The sequence below is a fragment of the Schistocerca serialis genome, chromosome 10, assembly GCF_023864345.2.
Source record: "Schistocerca serialis cubense isolate TAMUIC-IGC-003099 chromosome 10, iqSchSeri2.2, whole genome shotgun sequence".
In the NCBI taxonomy this organism is placed as follows: Eukaryota; Metazoa; Arthropoda; class Insecta; order Orthoptera; family Acrididae; genus Schistocerca; species Schistocerca serialis.
The window spans coordinates 84,270,094-84,284,830 of record NC_064647.1 but is presented as its reverse complement, the minus strand read 5'-3'; the positions used below and the strand labels follow the sequence as shown (position 1 = coordinate 84,284,830).

Sequence of the window (14,737 nt, the reverse complement as noted above, 5' to 3'; positions counted from 1 at the left end):
GTTCTGTTCTTGCGTCTCACAGGAAATCTACTGTTTTTTTCCGCTTGCAGTGGCCAAACTTCGCTGACCAATGGTCACGTCCTACAACATGAGAATCCATCTCACCGTCAGTACGGTTCATGTCTGACATAAGTCCACATCCTACTGGATTGTCCCAATTTGACCACCTTACGATGACTCCCATATACTTGCTGACATGCTGCCTCTCATACTAATGGACAGTGCCAGAGTGGCTGATCTGGTTTTACATTTTACCCATGAAGGTGGTTTCTATGTCTCTCTGTAGTACACATTGGCCCCTTGAAGAATTGGAGGGGTGCCCTGTTGCCCGCTCTGACCCAGGGACCCGTGGCTGCTCTTGCTTGGTGGTTTGTCGTGGCTCCTGCTCTCCTCACCATTTTAATTCTTCTTATTCTTTTACATCTGTAATTAGTTTACTGTCCTGTCACTGCTGTTCTCTTTCTTCAGAGTTTGCTAGTTTTCTCTCAGGAATGGAGAGTGGGGAAACACTGGTCAGATGCAGAGGGCGTGTCTCCCATTGCCAAACTTGTCTCAGGGGACCTCCATCTGCTTTCTGGGTACAGCAAGTAAGCTATCTTCTCTCACTTCTACTTGCTTCTCTCTCTTGGTTTTATTGATTCTCAGTTACAGTCAGGTTCATCAGGATTTGCCTTCTGTGTCCTTCCTCCCTGAGGACTCTTCCCAGCTTTATGCATATGGGATGGAGGGACCAATGACCTTGCAGTGTGGTTCCTTTAACTCCATCAATCCAAATCATTTACTGCATTACATATGAGTCAGAGAAGGAGCTCTAGAAGTGGGGTATTTATGCAAGAGTCCAACTCACTCTCTCAAACAGTGAAATTTAGAAGGCCATAGACAACAGTGCCCCACTGATGTGTGTTCCTTGAATTCTGAAAGGCATTCAGTACAGTTCCACAGTGTCAATAAATTAATAAAATATAAGATTATGAAATGCTGAACTATCTTTATATCTGTATTCAAGACCCCCTAAGAGCAGTTACTTTTCATTATGATTTATATAAATGATATAGTGGGTAATGTAGGAAGCCCTGTGAGGCTGTTTGCAGAAGAGAGTGTTGTATATAGGAATGTTTCAGCCAGAAAACTATATCAGAATGCATGAGGACCTACAGAGGGTAAACACTTGATTCAAGGACGCAGTTGACCCTCTACATAAAGCAATGCAACTTGTAGCATATAAGTGGATGGAAAAACCCGTGACCTTTTGATTACACTATTGGCTATAAATCACTGGAATAGTAACAACCATAAAATTTCTGCGAGTATCCATCGATAGTGACCTAAATTGGAATCGCCACATAAAACCACTTACAGGAATGGCAGATGCTAGGCTGAGATTCATTGGAAAATCCTAAGGAAATGTAATTCATCCACAAAAGAAATGAATTCAAAACCTTCATTTGACCAATTCTTGAGTGTAGCTGGTCAGTCTAAAGCCTTTACCCTACTGTATTAGTAGAAGATACAGTGTGTATCCAAAGAAGAGTGGTTTCATGTAGTATAGATGAGAGGGTTACAGATATACCAACAAACTCCAGTGGCAGACACTGCAACAGAGGCATTGTGCACAGTTAAAATTCCAAAAGTATACTTTCATTTATTATGTGAAATGCCAACATAAGTAAATCATAAACGTAGTGTCTCAGATTTACATGCTTGATCAACATCACCAAAGTAAAATTGCAGCATTATTTGTGCTCACAATTATTCACCCCATAGTGAATTTATTACCACACTTATTCCTGGTGTAGGATTATTCCGTACTGATGGTTGTTCCAAGTTGTAAGGGAATTTAAGGATAAGGCACTGCTTAAGTTGCTTCTAAAAAAAGGTATTTCCAACCAACATCTTGAGGTCAATCACTAGAAAATTATGAAAAACAGCTCTTTTAACATACAAGCATCGTACTGTTAAGGTTAATCTTTTGTTAACCACATGAAAATCTATTTTATGTCTCAGATCATCATTCTGAATTTGAGTGTTCCCATTTGTGACGTCCATCAGTAATATAATAGAATAGCGATTCTGGCAATGCTTCGCAGTTGCTAAATAAGTATGGGAATTGTATATACATCCTAATCTGCTTCTTGACCCTCTCTCTGTCCATCTCCTCCACAGATGCTTTGTCCAGGCCCCTCCACCTCCTCTCTGTATTCATTACCTCCTCCACTCTCTCTTTTGTGTATCTTTTGTAAAGGCCAAATGTCTGCTTGTGTATGTGCGGATGGGTGTGTGTGTGTGTGTGTGTGTGTGTGTGTGTGTGTGTGTGTGTGTGTGTGTGTGTATACCTGTCCTTCTTTCCCCCTAAGTCTTTCGGCTCCCGCGATTGGAATGACTCCTTACCCTCTCCCTTAAAACCCACATCCTTTTGTCTTTCCCTCTCCTTCCCTCTTTCCTGATGAAGCAACTGTTTGTTGCAAAAGCTTGAATTTTGTGTGTATGTTTGTGTTTGTTTGTGTGTCTATCGACCTGCCAGCGCTTTTGTTTGGTAAGTCTCATCATCTTTGTTTTTAGATATATTTTTCCCACATGGAATGTGTTATAACCTTTAATCACTAATAATTTGCGTGGATATACAAACGTAGAAACAATAGCTGGTTACAGGCTACCAATTCCGTATCGGTCATTCGACTGCCGTGCCGTGACATGCGGCCGGCGCCGTTCGTAGCTAGGTGGCGCTCCCGCGCTCAGCCGAGTTGCGGAGCGCCTCTATTGCCGTTTGCGCGTACTGACGTGGCGGCACTCTTAAATGTTGTGGCACTGTCACAACACTTTTCCCCCCTTGAAAAAAAAAAAGATCCCGCGGAGAAACACGAGAGTACGGTCGAAAATGTCCAGGACGGAAGCCCGTGCGTGGAACGTGCCTCCTGGACGAGATGATGGGTGAAAACTCCGGAGCAGCATCCATAGGTGTCGTGGACCTGGGGGTGTGCTCCAGCGAGATGGGTCCCGGAGAAGGCGGCGTCGTGACTAGGGCCGGTTCCGGCGTATTCGGAAGCGGTAGCGACGTCGGCTGCAGCAACACGCATGGGAGATCGGCAGCAGCGACAGGACTGGCTTCTTGGGCTGGTGGAGGTGAAGGAAGGGGCGGTGGCACCGGCGTGGCCACCACTTGTGGGCGCATCTGGTCGTAATGGCAAACAACCATGCCGTTGTCCGTACGTATTTCACAAAGCTGGCGGCTGCGAAGAGCCTTGACCACCCCTGGAATGCATTTAGGGCGAGATACATACCCTCGTGCCCACACGTCAGTGCCCACCGAGTATTTTCCCGCACTAGAGGACACAGTACAAGGCCTGACAGGGTGAAGCAGCTGCAGTAGTGTGCATGGTTGGCGGCCATGAAAGAGTTCAGCAGGGCTGCGATCACCCAGAGGCGTGAAGCGATAAGAACTCAGAAAATGCAACAGAGCGTCATATGTGGAAAAATCACTAAGGAATTTTTTCATCTGGCTTTTGAAAGATCGGACAAGGCGCTCGACCTCCCCATTCGATTGCGGATGGAAGGGCGGTGCTGTAACTTGATGAATCCCGTGTCCAGTACAAAAATCACGGAAGGCCTGCGAAGAGAACTGAGGGCCATTGTCCGTGACGATCGTGGATGGAAGACCTTCTAGCGCAAAGATTTTGGACAAAGCCAGTGTCGTCATTGCCGCAGTGGTGGGCGACGGACATCGAACAACAAACGGAAACTTTGAGAAGGTGTCAATCAACAGCAGCCAATAAGTGCCGAGGAAGGGGCCGGCAAAGTCAGCGTGCACCCGTTCCCATGGCTGCGCCGGATCAGGCCACGGAGAGGGCATTGTACAGGGTGCAGCCAGTTGTTGAGCACACTGACCACACGCAGCGACCATGTGGGCGATGTCCGAATCAATACCGGGCCAATAAATGTGCCTGTGGGCCAGGGACTTAGTCCGAGAAATCCCCCAATGGCCTTCATGCAACAGTTTGAGAACATCTTTGCGAAGAGAGGCTGGCACCATGACCCGTGGAGATGCGCCATCCGTGGCCAGAAGAACAACACCATCACGAACAGACAGACAAAGGCGCAAGGCATGGTAGTTGTGAAGGGGATCCGATGCCCGGCCCTTGGTCCTGTCCGGCAAACCCCGTTGAATAAAACCGATCACCTGACGCTGGACCGGGTCCCGCGCAGTAGCCGACACGACCTGTGACACTGTAAGCGGAAAACCCTCGACCGCATGACGTTCTGTCTCATCAATGTGGAAACAGAGTAGTTCATCTTGATCGAAAACCAGGGCGGGGCGCATCGGCAAACGCGACATCGCGTCAGTGTTGGCGTGCTGGGCCGCGGGGCGATAGTGAATCTCATAGTGAAAACGAGACAAGTATAAGGCCCAACATTGTAGGCAGTGAGCTGCCTTATCCGGAAGCGACGCCGATGGGCTGAACAGAGAGATCAGCAGCTTGTGGTCGGTGATGAGGTGAAACTTAGAACCATACAAAAAAACGTTGAACTTTTTTAGAGCATAAATGATACCGAGCGCCTCCTTTTCGATTTGAGAATAACGCCGTTGCGCATCGTTGAGGGTCTTGGAAGCATAGGCGATGGGTCGTTCCGACCCATCCTCATACCGATGGGCGAGAACAGCCCCTAGACCATACTGGGACACGTCAGTCGCCAGAACCAAGTGCTGACCCGGACGGAATGTGGCAAGACAAGGCGCCGACTGCAAATGGGCCTTCAGGTGGACAAAAGCCTGCTCACACTCGTCGGACCAACAGAAAGGAACGTTTTTGCGTAACAGCTGATGCAGGGATGAGCTACCGCCGCCGAGGATGGAATGAATTTGTGATAATAAGCAATCTTGCCTAGAAAGGCCTGAAGTTCATTTACCGTAGACGTCCGGGGTAGAGCGGTAATGGCCGCAACATGCTGACGTAGAGGACATATACCCTCACGGGACAAGTGGAAACCAAGGTACACGATGGAGGGTTGGAAGAACTGTGACTTGTCCAGATTGCACTTCAACCCAGCCGAATGCAGAACCCAAAACAGTGAATGCAAATTGCGAAGGTGCTCCTCAGTGGAGGCCCCCGTGACAACAATGTCATCCAGATAGTTTATGCAGCCGGGAACGGAAGCCGTGAGCTGTTCCAAAAACCGCTGAAAAATGGCCAGCGCGCTAGCAACACCAAACTGTAACCGCTGGTACTGATACAACCCACAAGGAGTGTTGATGACGAGAAATTCCTTGGAAGACGCATCCAACGGCAACTGATGGTACGCCTCCGATAAGTCAAGTTTGGAAAAGAACTGGCCCCCACCGAGCTTGGTAAATAACTCCTCAGGACGGGGAAGAGGATACGTTTCAGTGAGGCTCTGAGCGTTGACAGTGGCTTTAAAATCACCATACAATCGCAGACTCCCGTTTGGTTTAGACAACACCACGATTGGCGATTCCCATTCGCTGGAGGTAACAGGAAGGAGAATCCCTGAAGCTGTTAACCTGTCTATCTCAGCCGTGACAGGCGCACGCAACGCCATCGGAATAGGGAGTGCCCGGAAAAACTTATGGCGAGCTGTAGGTTTAAGAGTAATGTGGGCTTCAAAATCCTTGGCCCGACCCAGAGCAGCAGAGAACACGGACGAGAATTCAGAACACAATCCATCCAGCTGTTGATACGGAATATCCTCAGATATGAGGTGCACATCATCATCAATGGAGAACCCGAACAACTGGAAAGCATCATAACCGAACAGGTTATCAGTGCCCGCATGATGCACCACATAAAACGTGAGGGGTCTAACAACAGACTTGTAGGCAGTGGAAGCATCAAACTGGGCAACGATAGGAATTTTCTGTTTATTATAAGTTCTCAAATTTCGCGTAACTGGAGACAAGGGAGGGGAACCCAACTCCAAATACATGCGAGAATTAATGAGCGTTACTGCAGAGCCAGTGTCCACTTGCATGCGAATGTCTTTATCCAGAACACGAACAGTAACAAACAACTTATTTGTTTGAGAAAGCACACAGTTAACATCCATGTCCGATGCCTCGTCCTCGTTGACAGGAACTTTAGGGGACTGACACACAGAAGCAATGTGGCCTTTTTTCCTACATGAATTACACGTGGCCCAACGTTTTGGACACGTGGCCCTGTCATGCTGTACAAAACAACGTGGACAAGAAGGAAGTGCGGAACAAACCTGCTTCTGTGGTTGCTGTTTTCGCTGTGAGCGTGGAGGCCCAACGTGACGTTGTTGACACGAGTGAACCGCCGCCACATCGTCGGTCCCCTGGGAAACAGGCAAATTGTCCGTGTCGAAAGTGGTCTGTACAACGCCTACATCACACCAAGCGTCTATTTGTTCACCAGCAGCGTGAGACACTTCAAAAGATTGAGCGATGCTTAGAACTTCCGACAACGACGGGTTTGGCAGTTGTAAGGCACGTTGCTGAACTTCTTTATCAGGAGCAAGCCGTAGAATAGCATCCCTAACCATTGAATCAGCATAAGACTCATGATGAGTGTCCGTGACAAACTGACATTTCCTACTCAGACCGTGTAGTTCCGCCGCCAAAGCCCGGTAAGATTGATGGGGCTGTTTACGACACCGGTAGAACGCCACGCGGGCGGCAACGACGTGGGTGTTTTTTCGGTAATAGTTAGACAATAAGTCACACATTTCTTGGAAGGACAGAGAGGCAGGTTCCCGCAGCGGGGCTAACTGAGATAGCAGCTGATAGATCCGTGGGGAAATCCAAGATAGAAATAACGACTTACACATAGGAGTGTCGACAACGCTGAAAGCCAAGAAGTGTTGCCGCAAACGCTTCTCATAATCCTCCCAGTCTTCAGCGGCCTCGTCGTAAGGAGGGAACGGAGGCGGAGAAGAAGAAGACATACGATGAGTAAGCGACGTCGACAACGCCTGAATAGCAGCTGTCAGCTGTGTTTGCTGTTCAATGAGTGCTTGCATAAGCTGTTCCATGTCTGCCCCGACACGAACACACAAATCCACAACGCAGGAACAAAAGTATCCGACCTCGTCGCCAAAAAGTGTTATAACCTTTAATCACTAATAAATTGCGTGGATATACAAACGTAGAAACAATAGCTGGTTACATGCTACCAATTCCGTATCGGTCATTCGACTGCCATGCTGTGACATGCGGCCGGCGCCGTTCGTAGCTAGGTGGCGCTCCCGCGCTCAGCTGAGTTGCGGAGCGCCTCTATCGCCGTTTGCGCGTACTGACGTGACGGCACTCGTAAATGTCGTGGCACTGTCACAACAGAATGTTTCCCTCTATTATAACTACATCAACATCCACATACATACTCTGCAAGTCGCAGTTCATGGTATCACATGTTAGGGTTTCTTCCCATTCCAGCAGCGTATGAAGAATGACTGCTTAAATGCCTCTGTGTGCCATATAATTAGTCTAATCTCTTCCTTAGGGGAATAATCATAGGGGCTGATGGGTATTCCTCAGTTCTTGAAACTTGGTGATTAGGCATTCGTAGGATAATTGGCATCTATCTTCAAGCGTCTGCTAGATTAAGTTGTTCAACATTTTAACTATGGTATCCCGAGAGTCAAATAAACCTATGACTATGTGTGCTCCCCTTCTTTATATATTTTCATCAGTTCTGTTTGGCAAGAGTCCTACACACTTGGTTAATATTCTAGGATGGGTCACACAAGTGTTATGTAAGAAATGTTGCTTGTAGAGAGTGTTTTCTGAACATATGTGATTGTTCTGTTTCATAATCCTACAAGTCTTTACAAGCAAGTATTTGTATGAATTGGCAAATTACAATTGAGAGTCATTGATATTGTACTCAAAGGATACTACTTACATTCTTTTCCTTTTGTGAAGTGCACAATTCTCTGAGCAATTAAAGTAAGTTACTAATCTTTAGAGCATTTTAAAATTTTATCAAGGTCTGATTGAAAGTTTGTGCTGTTTTTTTCTTCATATAGAACTTCGTTATAAGATGAATCTGAATTCACTATTAATATTGTCTGAAAGGTCATTAATACACAACATTAACAATAAGGGTCCATTTCCCTGGGGCACACCTGAAGTTTACTGCATGTGTAAAAGACTTCCCATCCATGATAACATACTGCGTCTTCCTTATATGGACATCCTCAATCCAGTCACAAATTCTCCTCAGCACTCCATATGCTCATACTTTTGATATTTAGCGTAGGTGTGGTAATCAGTCTAGCAGTTTTTGGATGAAATAAAAGTGTTTACCTCCTTGCCTAGCATCCAAATTGCAGTTATGTGCTCTGGTACAGAGGTATTTGTCAAGCCCATATCTAATATGAAGCAAGAAATTGTGTGTAACAGACAATGAGAAAGAAAAGTTACTACGTACTTCATCAGACATTCCTATAAATTCTCTGATTATCAAGATTTGTTGCTCATATGACAGGTACTAGTATTCACTGTAAAGTTGCGCAGCTAATAGTTGCAAATTGTAAACAGGCATAAATAGGTAACTATTTTCTTTGAAAAATACCAATGTACTGAAATAAATATTACTATACTTGTTGAAAGTAAACAGCTGCAAAGTGATCTAAATAAGAAAGCAGCAGATTTTTCAGAGTAGTGACTTTCCTTCTAATGTACTAGGTTCCATTTGGCTGGTGTAAGCATAGGTATTATTTACCAGTACAGTACCAGCTTATTCTTCATGCAGTGTGCAGACTGAGTTCCAGTGATTTACTTATCTATTGTTACCGCATACTTTGACTCAGAAAGGGTTCCTTCTGGACGAGATCCACAGTGTGTTAGTATTTGCAGCTGGAATTCACATAAATACTCGATTTTCATTGATGAGACACTATGGAATTAAAAGGCAGTAATGTGTGTGCTCATTATACATTGGAAACTATCCTCTTTGTTGAAATTGTTAATACAATAAACTTATTTAGAAATTAACATTTCAGTTATCACATGTGTAGCTTTTCTGAGAAGGTTTAAGAAAATAATCAAGTGTTCAAGAGTACTGCTTATTATTTCTATAGGAGCAGCATGATATTTCTGTCACGTTTGCGCAAAAACTGAAGTGTGTATACACTTACCCATCTCACATGAAATGACCAACCAATGAGGTATGTGTTCTACAGCTCCCTGAACCAGCTGACTTGAGCAATTTGAACCTGATACGGAGAGCAACAGTTGTAACAGTGGATGCAGCTACTCAGTTGCTGACGCAGACACTTGCAGCAGCAATGGAGAGCAGTGAAATGTACAGGCAAGTAATTTGTATGATTTAATTTGCTGAATACTTAACTTTAATAACTAAATCAGAGCTTGGTTGCAATAACAATTTTCTTGCAATTATACACACAAAACATTTGTCATAGTAACAGTGGGCTAAAGCCGTTTCCCAGAAAAGGTGGTCTGAAATTCACACAGATGTATTCTAAGGGGCAATAGTACTGACATGGATTTTGTTTCCTTCTTCGTCGCAGTCACACAGAAAGAGACTGGTATTTTAAAAGTGAACCGGGTGTGACATTAACTAACCGTCGTTTCTACAAGCTAAGGTATTGTCTATATTTAAGGATATAAAATGCCAGGTGCTGTTAGGAAAGATAAAATAGGAAACCTCGGAAGACTCTGGAATTTGAGCCTGCACTATTCTTGAAAGATGGTGGTGATGTGTTAGTCTTCAGTCCGAGGATTGGTTTCACGCTGCTTTTCACATTACTGTCCCTTGTGCAAGCCGCTTCAACTCTTTGTTACTGCTGTGATCTATATACATTTTAAACTCTTTACTGTGTTCGAGTCTTGTCCTCCTTCAGTTATGATTCACCCCTCCCCCTCCCCATTACATGCACTTGCTTCCAATACAGAATTGTCTATTTCTGTCCAATGAAAGAAAATCTTTGTTGGGACACAGCAGAAAGTTTACTTCTGTTGTAAAAAGAAGAAAGATTAAAATCACATTTCCATTAAAACTTGAAAGCTTAAATTCACTTTAGGCAGAGTAAAAAATATGAAAAAATAATGAGTAGCAAGGATTTCCTATATGTTAAACTTTAACCCGTATATTCTAAAACAATACATATTAATATGTGAAATAACTATTAGAAGGTGAAGTAAGAAGGAAAGAAAAAAAAATAATTTTCTGCAATTTTACAGTGCAACCATTCTTTTCTAGAATTTCTTAAAATTTTGAGTTCTAAACCTAGAACCACATACATAATCAATTTATAGAACAAACCAACAAATTGATAATGCATGTAATTAAAAAAGATAGTCCTAGTGTATTTTATTCCTTCAAGAGATGTAGACTAAATAACTATTTATGTCACAGTTGTGATACCCGTTACAAGCATTCCCTATATGTTCAGTTCGGATGTATGTGTATTTTCAGCAGTAGATAACTATCTTGTTTTTCAGGAAGCTTACACATTCCAAGAGAGATATACAAGGAAATCCCACTTTTGCAATGAATTTCCTATCCCCTTCCTTGCCCAATTCATAATTAAGGATTTTTGTAGTGGTAGCAAAGCAAGCTGACACTTCTTGAGTGGCTGCGAAGATGGATAGGAGCTTTCAAGTGATGTGAGACCTTCATTTTTTCAGTTGCACTGCAGTAAACATGCAAACTACTCAAGTAATTGCCAATACTATAATAAGCAAAATACTTTTCAAATTATTCTATATGCCAAAATACACACGCTCACTTGTCTACTTTTAAAATTTGTTAAGGTGATTTTTTTTTGGTAGGAATGCTATGGAACACATGATGGACCATATGGATGAAACTTTAAGGCACGCAGTTGGCAGTCCATGCCAGGATCAGCTGTGGGATGACATGGTTTCTATTCGAGATGAACTTAATTCAGCACGGGATGCATTACTGGTATGATTAGTATACTTTTGTTCCTGTTTCTCACTCATAACTTTTTGCATGGAAGTTATTTTCTTACATGAGACTTATAGTTATAAGTAGAGTGTTCTGTGGTTTTGCTAGTGTGTTTCAGGAAGAATGTTACATATTTCAGGAGGTGGTTATATGGACAGTAACTAATTAGAATCTTCATTTATGTGTGTGGTGTGTTTTCAGTGAGTGTGAGTATAGAGCTGTTTGAAACTGAAGCATTCACTTCCATTATATGTACAGAAGTTTGAAGCAGCTACCCGGCATTTGTAACAGAAATGCTCTTACTATTTGTGAAAAGATCGTGTAGGTGCAGTCCTGGCCATTGAGCTCTAAATTTAAAGTTATTTACTTGTGTTTTCTCAACAACTTTTGTGAAACTGTTGTTCACAACAAATGCATTTCTGCTGCACCCACAATTCAGAAAAATGTGGATGAAAAAGAAGCCATTTTTCAGTTGGCAGAATTTATTCTCACTGCAAATGAATAAAAATTTTAATGTTCCACATACAAAATTATGATTGTTCCTATCTATTGAATTGTGAGTCGCTGCAACACCATGTGCAGGTACTGATTCATTTTACTGATGAAGCAGCTTTACAGCATAACTAATACTAGCAGCGAGGTAGAAATTCAGGTACCCCTCTCCAGACACATTTTCCACAGAACTACTCTGTAAATATGGTAACATTTGGGTCATACCATTTTTGGTCAAGAATTGTTGTGTTGATTGGGCTGTGTGAGCAGGGGCACTGTCATGATGGAAAAACCAGTCACCCGACTGCTGCGAATCAGGCCGCTTCCGCCACGTGCTGCTGCACAGTCTTTTCAAAACTTCCAAGTAGAAAAACTGCTTAACTGCCTGACTCTGCAGAACAAACTCTGAATGGATAACTCCTCACACACTGAAAAAATAAACGAAATCGGCATTGTTTTGATGTTCGATTTCACCTGATGAGCTTTTTTGGGGTGAGACAAACTGGAAATCTTCCACTGGCTCCATTGTCGCATTTATTCAGGATTTTAAGCATAGCACCAAGTTTTGTCACCTGTGATAATTTTTCAAAAAAAAAAAATGTTTGGATCATTTCAGGATTCTCCTTTTGAAGCACAGCATGAGGTCACAAGAGCTGGTTTTTGTTCAGCAGTTAGCAGTCGTGGCACAAATTTGACAAACACCCTTTACAATCCAAAACTTTTGTAATAATTTGCTACACTGAACTCCAAGTTACTGTCGACAGCTCCAAAATTTCTTCAGTGGTCCATCATCGACCTTTGATGATGATCACATGAATGTTTTCAACATTTTCATGTGTTCGGGCCGTGGAAGGATGACCAGAATGAGGTTTGTCATCAAGTGACATTTCACCATTTCTGAAAGAGGAAAACCATTCAGATACTTGAGTTTTCCCAATAGCATCGTCCTTCTATATCATTTTTAACATTTCGAGAGTTTTTGTTCCACTTTATCCAAGGAAAAAGCGGAATTTCACTGCCGCATAGTGTTCAGGAAATTGGCCATTGCGAAAACAGCAATCACACCAAACAGTTGTTACTATAAACGCTGCAGAAACTAGGCTTCACCACCTCCAGCAATGGCACTCGGCGCACTAAGTGCTCCTAGCAGCAAAACACGGCACTACAAAAGCTCTGTCCATCAAAAAATTAGTTCGGTTTCTTTTGGGTACCTCCTTGTACATTATATTTCATTCAGCAGTTGTTGTCTATGAAAAATGCTTTACTATTCATCTTGAAATGACATGTACAATTGTTACTTACCACGTGCTCATGGCTGCACTTAGCACATTGTTCTTGGCGCAAAATCAAAACAGTTCCCCACACTAGTCTGTTGTGTGCAAGTCTTTTCGTACCTGCACCCTAGATACTGTATTGGTCTCCCTCTACAATTTTTACCCTCCACAATGTCTTACATTATCAAATTGACAATTCAGAATTCATCCTAGCAGCTTATGTCCCTCTTTGCCAAGCTGTGCCATGAAGCTCTTTCTCCACCCAATTAACTTCTTTGTTAATTATCCAACTACCAATGAAGTCTTCAGCATTTTTATGTAAAAGCACATTTCCCTTTTCTATAAGGCTACACACAATGCAAGTGCTTGCCCCCCCCCCCCCCCCCCCCCTCCCGTCCCCCCTGCGCACACACACACACACACAAATTCATAATTGCTGTTAACATATTTCTCTTTTTAAGAGAGCTTTTCTGCCATTGCCAGTCTACACTTTACATCTTTCCTTTTGCCATAGTTGTCTTGGTTCTCAAAATGCAAAACATGTCTACTACTTTTGCTATGTTATTTCCCAATCTAATTTCAGTAATCTTCCTTAACTGAATATGACTGCATTGCATTTCCATGTAAACCCCCTCCTCATAATAAGAGACTGTCGATAATTGACATTGTACTGGTAACTGCATGCACATTGTAATAAGTGATAGTTTAGTGTGCTAAAATTAAAAACTGTGTATATTACCGTGGCTATGGGTATTATGTTAATTACCAGATTCACATTAACAAGCTTCATGTTTCAGGAGATTGAGAGTTTCATGGTGTACGCGATGAGACTAGCCACTGATGCAGCTGAGGCGTCATACATGGCTGGAGCTGAAACTATAAGCACAGCAATGTGTGAAAGATTGAATTATGCAGAACAGATGGTTAGTTTGTTCATCCATCTCACTGTAGTGTAGGGACAGGCAAAATAATGATGTACACATGAATTGAAAGACTAAATTTCCTTTTCATTTTCAGTGGAATGCTGAAAGGCAAAAGATAAAAAAACTTGAAGATACCTATCTGAAAGAACACGAGAGATTTATGGTAAACTACACTAAGGCAGCAGCAACAGATCAAAGAAGATCCGAAGAAGGGGTTGATGTTTAAGAGTAGATCTGGGTTTCTTAGTTCCCTGCATTTAGTTGGTAGTACTGGCTGTAAATCCTACTGTGTTGTATTATCTAGGAATAAATTACACATATTGTAAACTGGTTGGTTTTTGTCCCGGTACTAAAAATACTCAACAAGAGTGGGATATATTCTGACAGGTGCAATGTGTGCTTTTGCATTACATCCATTCTAAAGCATACTTTATCATTCAGTAAGAAGTGTGAGCTGGTATTGTCATGTTACCAGCAAAATACAAAAATATATGAAAGAAAATTATATAATAAAATATAAATCTTATGTTAAGCTAGTTGTAGACTGAAAATAACTGTTTCGCCTTCAATAATTTTGACAGTGACTCTTACTATATCTTTATGTTCCTAGAACAGACTGTAGGAGTTAAATATAGTTATAAACTTATTAATAAGTAATGAGAACGATCTTTAAGAATAAAGTAGAAAAAAATTTGCCAGTATTTAAAATGTCAGACAATGTATACATGTCATCAGCACATGGTTCACTCCAGTGGCTGTGTACATGACTTTTTTTGCATCTTTTGTATAAATAAAGTGTCAAAACCATCCCACAAGATTTGGTGTTGGTCCTGGCCCCATCTGGAGGACTCTTCAAAAATTGAGGTTTGCCAATGACACAAATGTACCAATAAAGAGCCTAGGAAGACACAGCCAGAAAAATAATGGAACAAGTTTGAACCGGTTTCAAAGGAAACACTTTAATCCTTAATCAAAGAAAAAAATAATATTGTGTAATTCCAAACAAATGAAAATGAGTAGCAGGTATAAGAAGTAGAGATCAATGGGCACATAAGGATAATTCTCATTGTGTGAAGTTCATTAGCAGCCAGAGATGGCACTAGCATTAATTGAAAAGCTTAATTCTGTCTGCTGTATACTG

At 42.5% G+C, this 14,737-nt stretch overlaps 1 protein-coding gene across 2 annotated transcripts in view; it reads left to right on the top strand.

Moving 5' to 3' along the window:
* Positions 1–14,128, top strand: part of LOC126424804 (diablo IAP-binding mitochondrial protein-like) — a 90,657-nt gene extending 76,529 nt beyond the window's left edge. For both annotated transcript variants that reach the window (XM_050087595.1, XM_050087594.1), the window contains 4 exons: positions 9,157–9,284; positions 10,769–10,904; positions 13,471–13,596; positions 13,691–14,128. In XM_050087595.1, the coding sequence (XP_049943552.1) occupies positions 9,157–9,284; positions 10,769–10,904; positions 13,471–13,596; positions 13,691–13,822 (522 nt within the window). In that variant the 3' untranslated portion in view covers positions 13,823–14,128. The remainder of the gene's footprint in view (positions 1–9,156; positions 9,285–10,768; positions 10,905–13,470; positions 13,597–13,690) is intronic.
* The last annotated feature ends 609 nt before the right edge of the window (positions 14,129–14,737 follow it).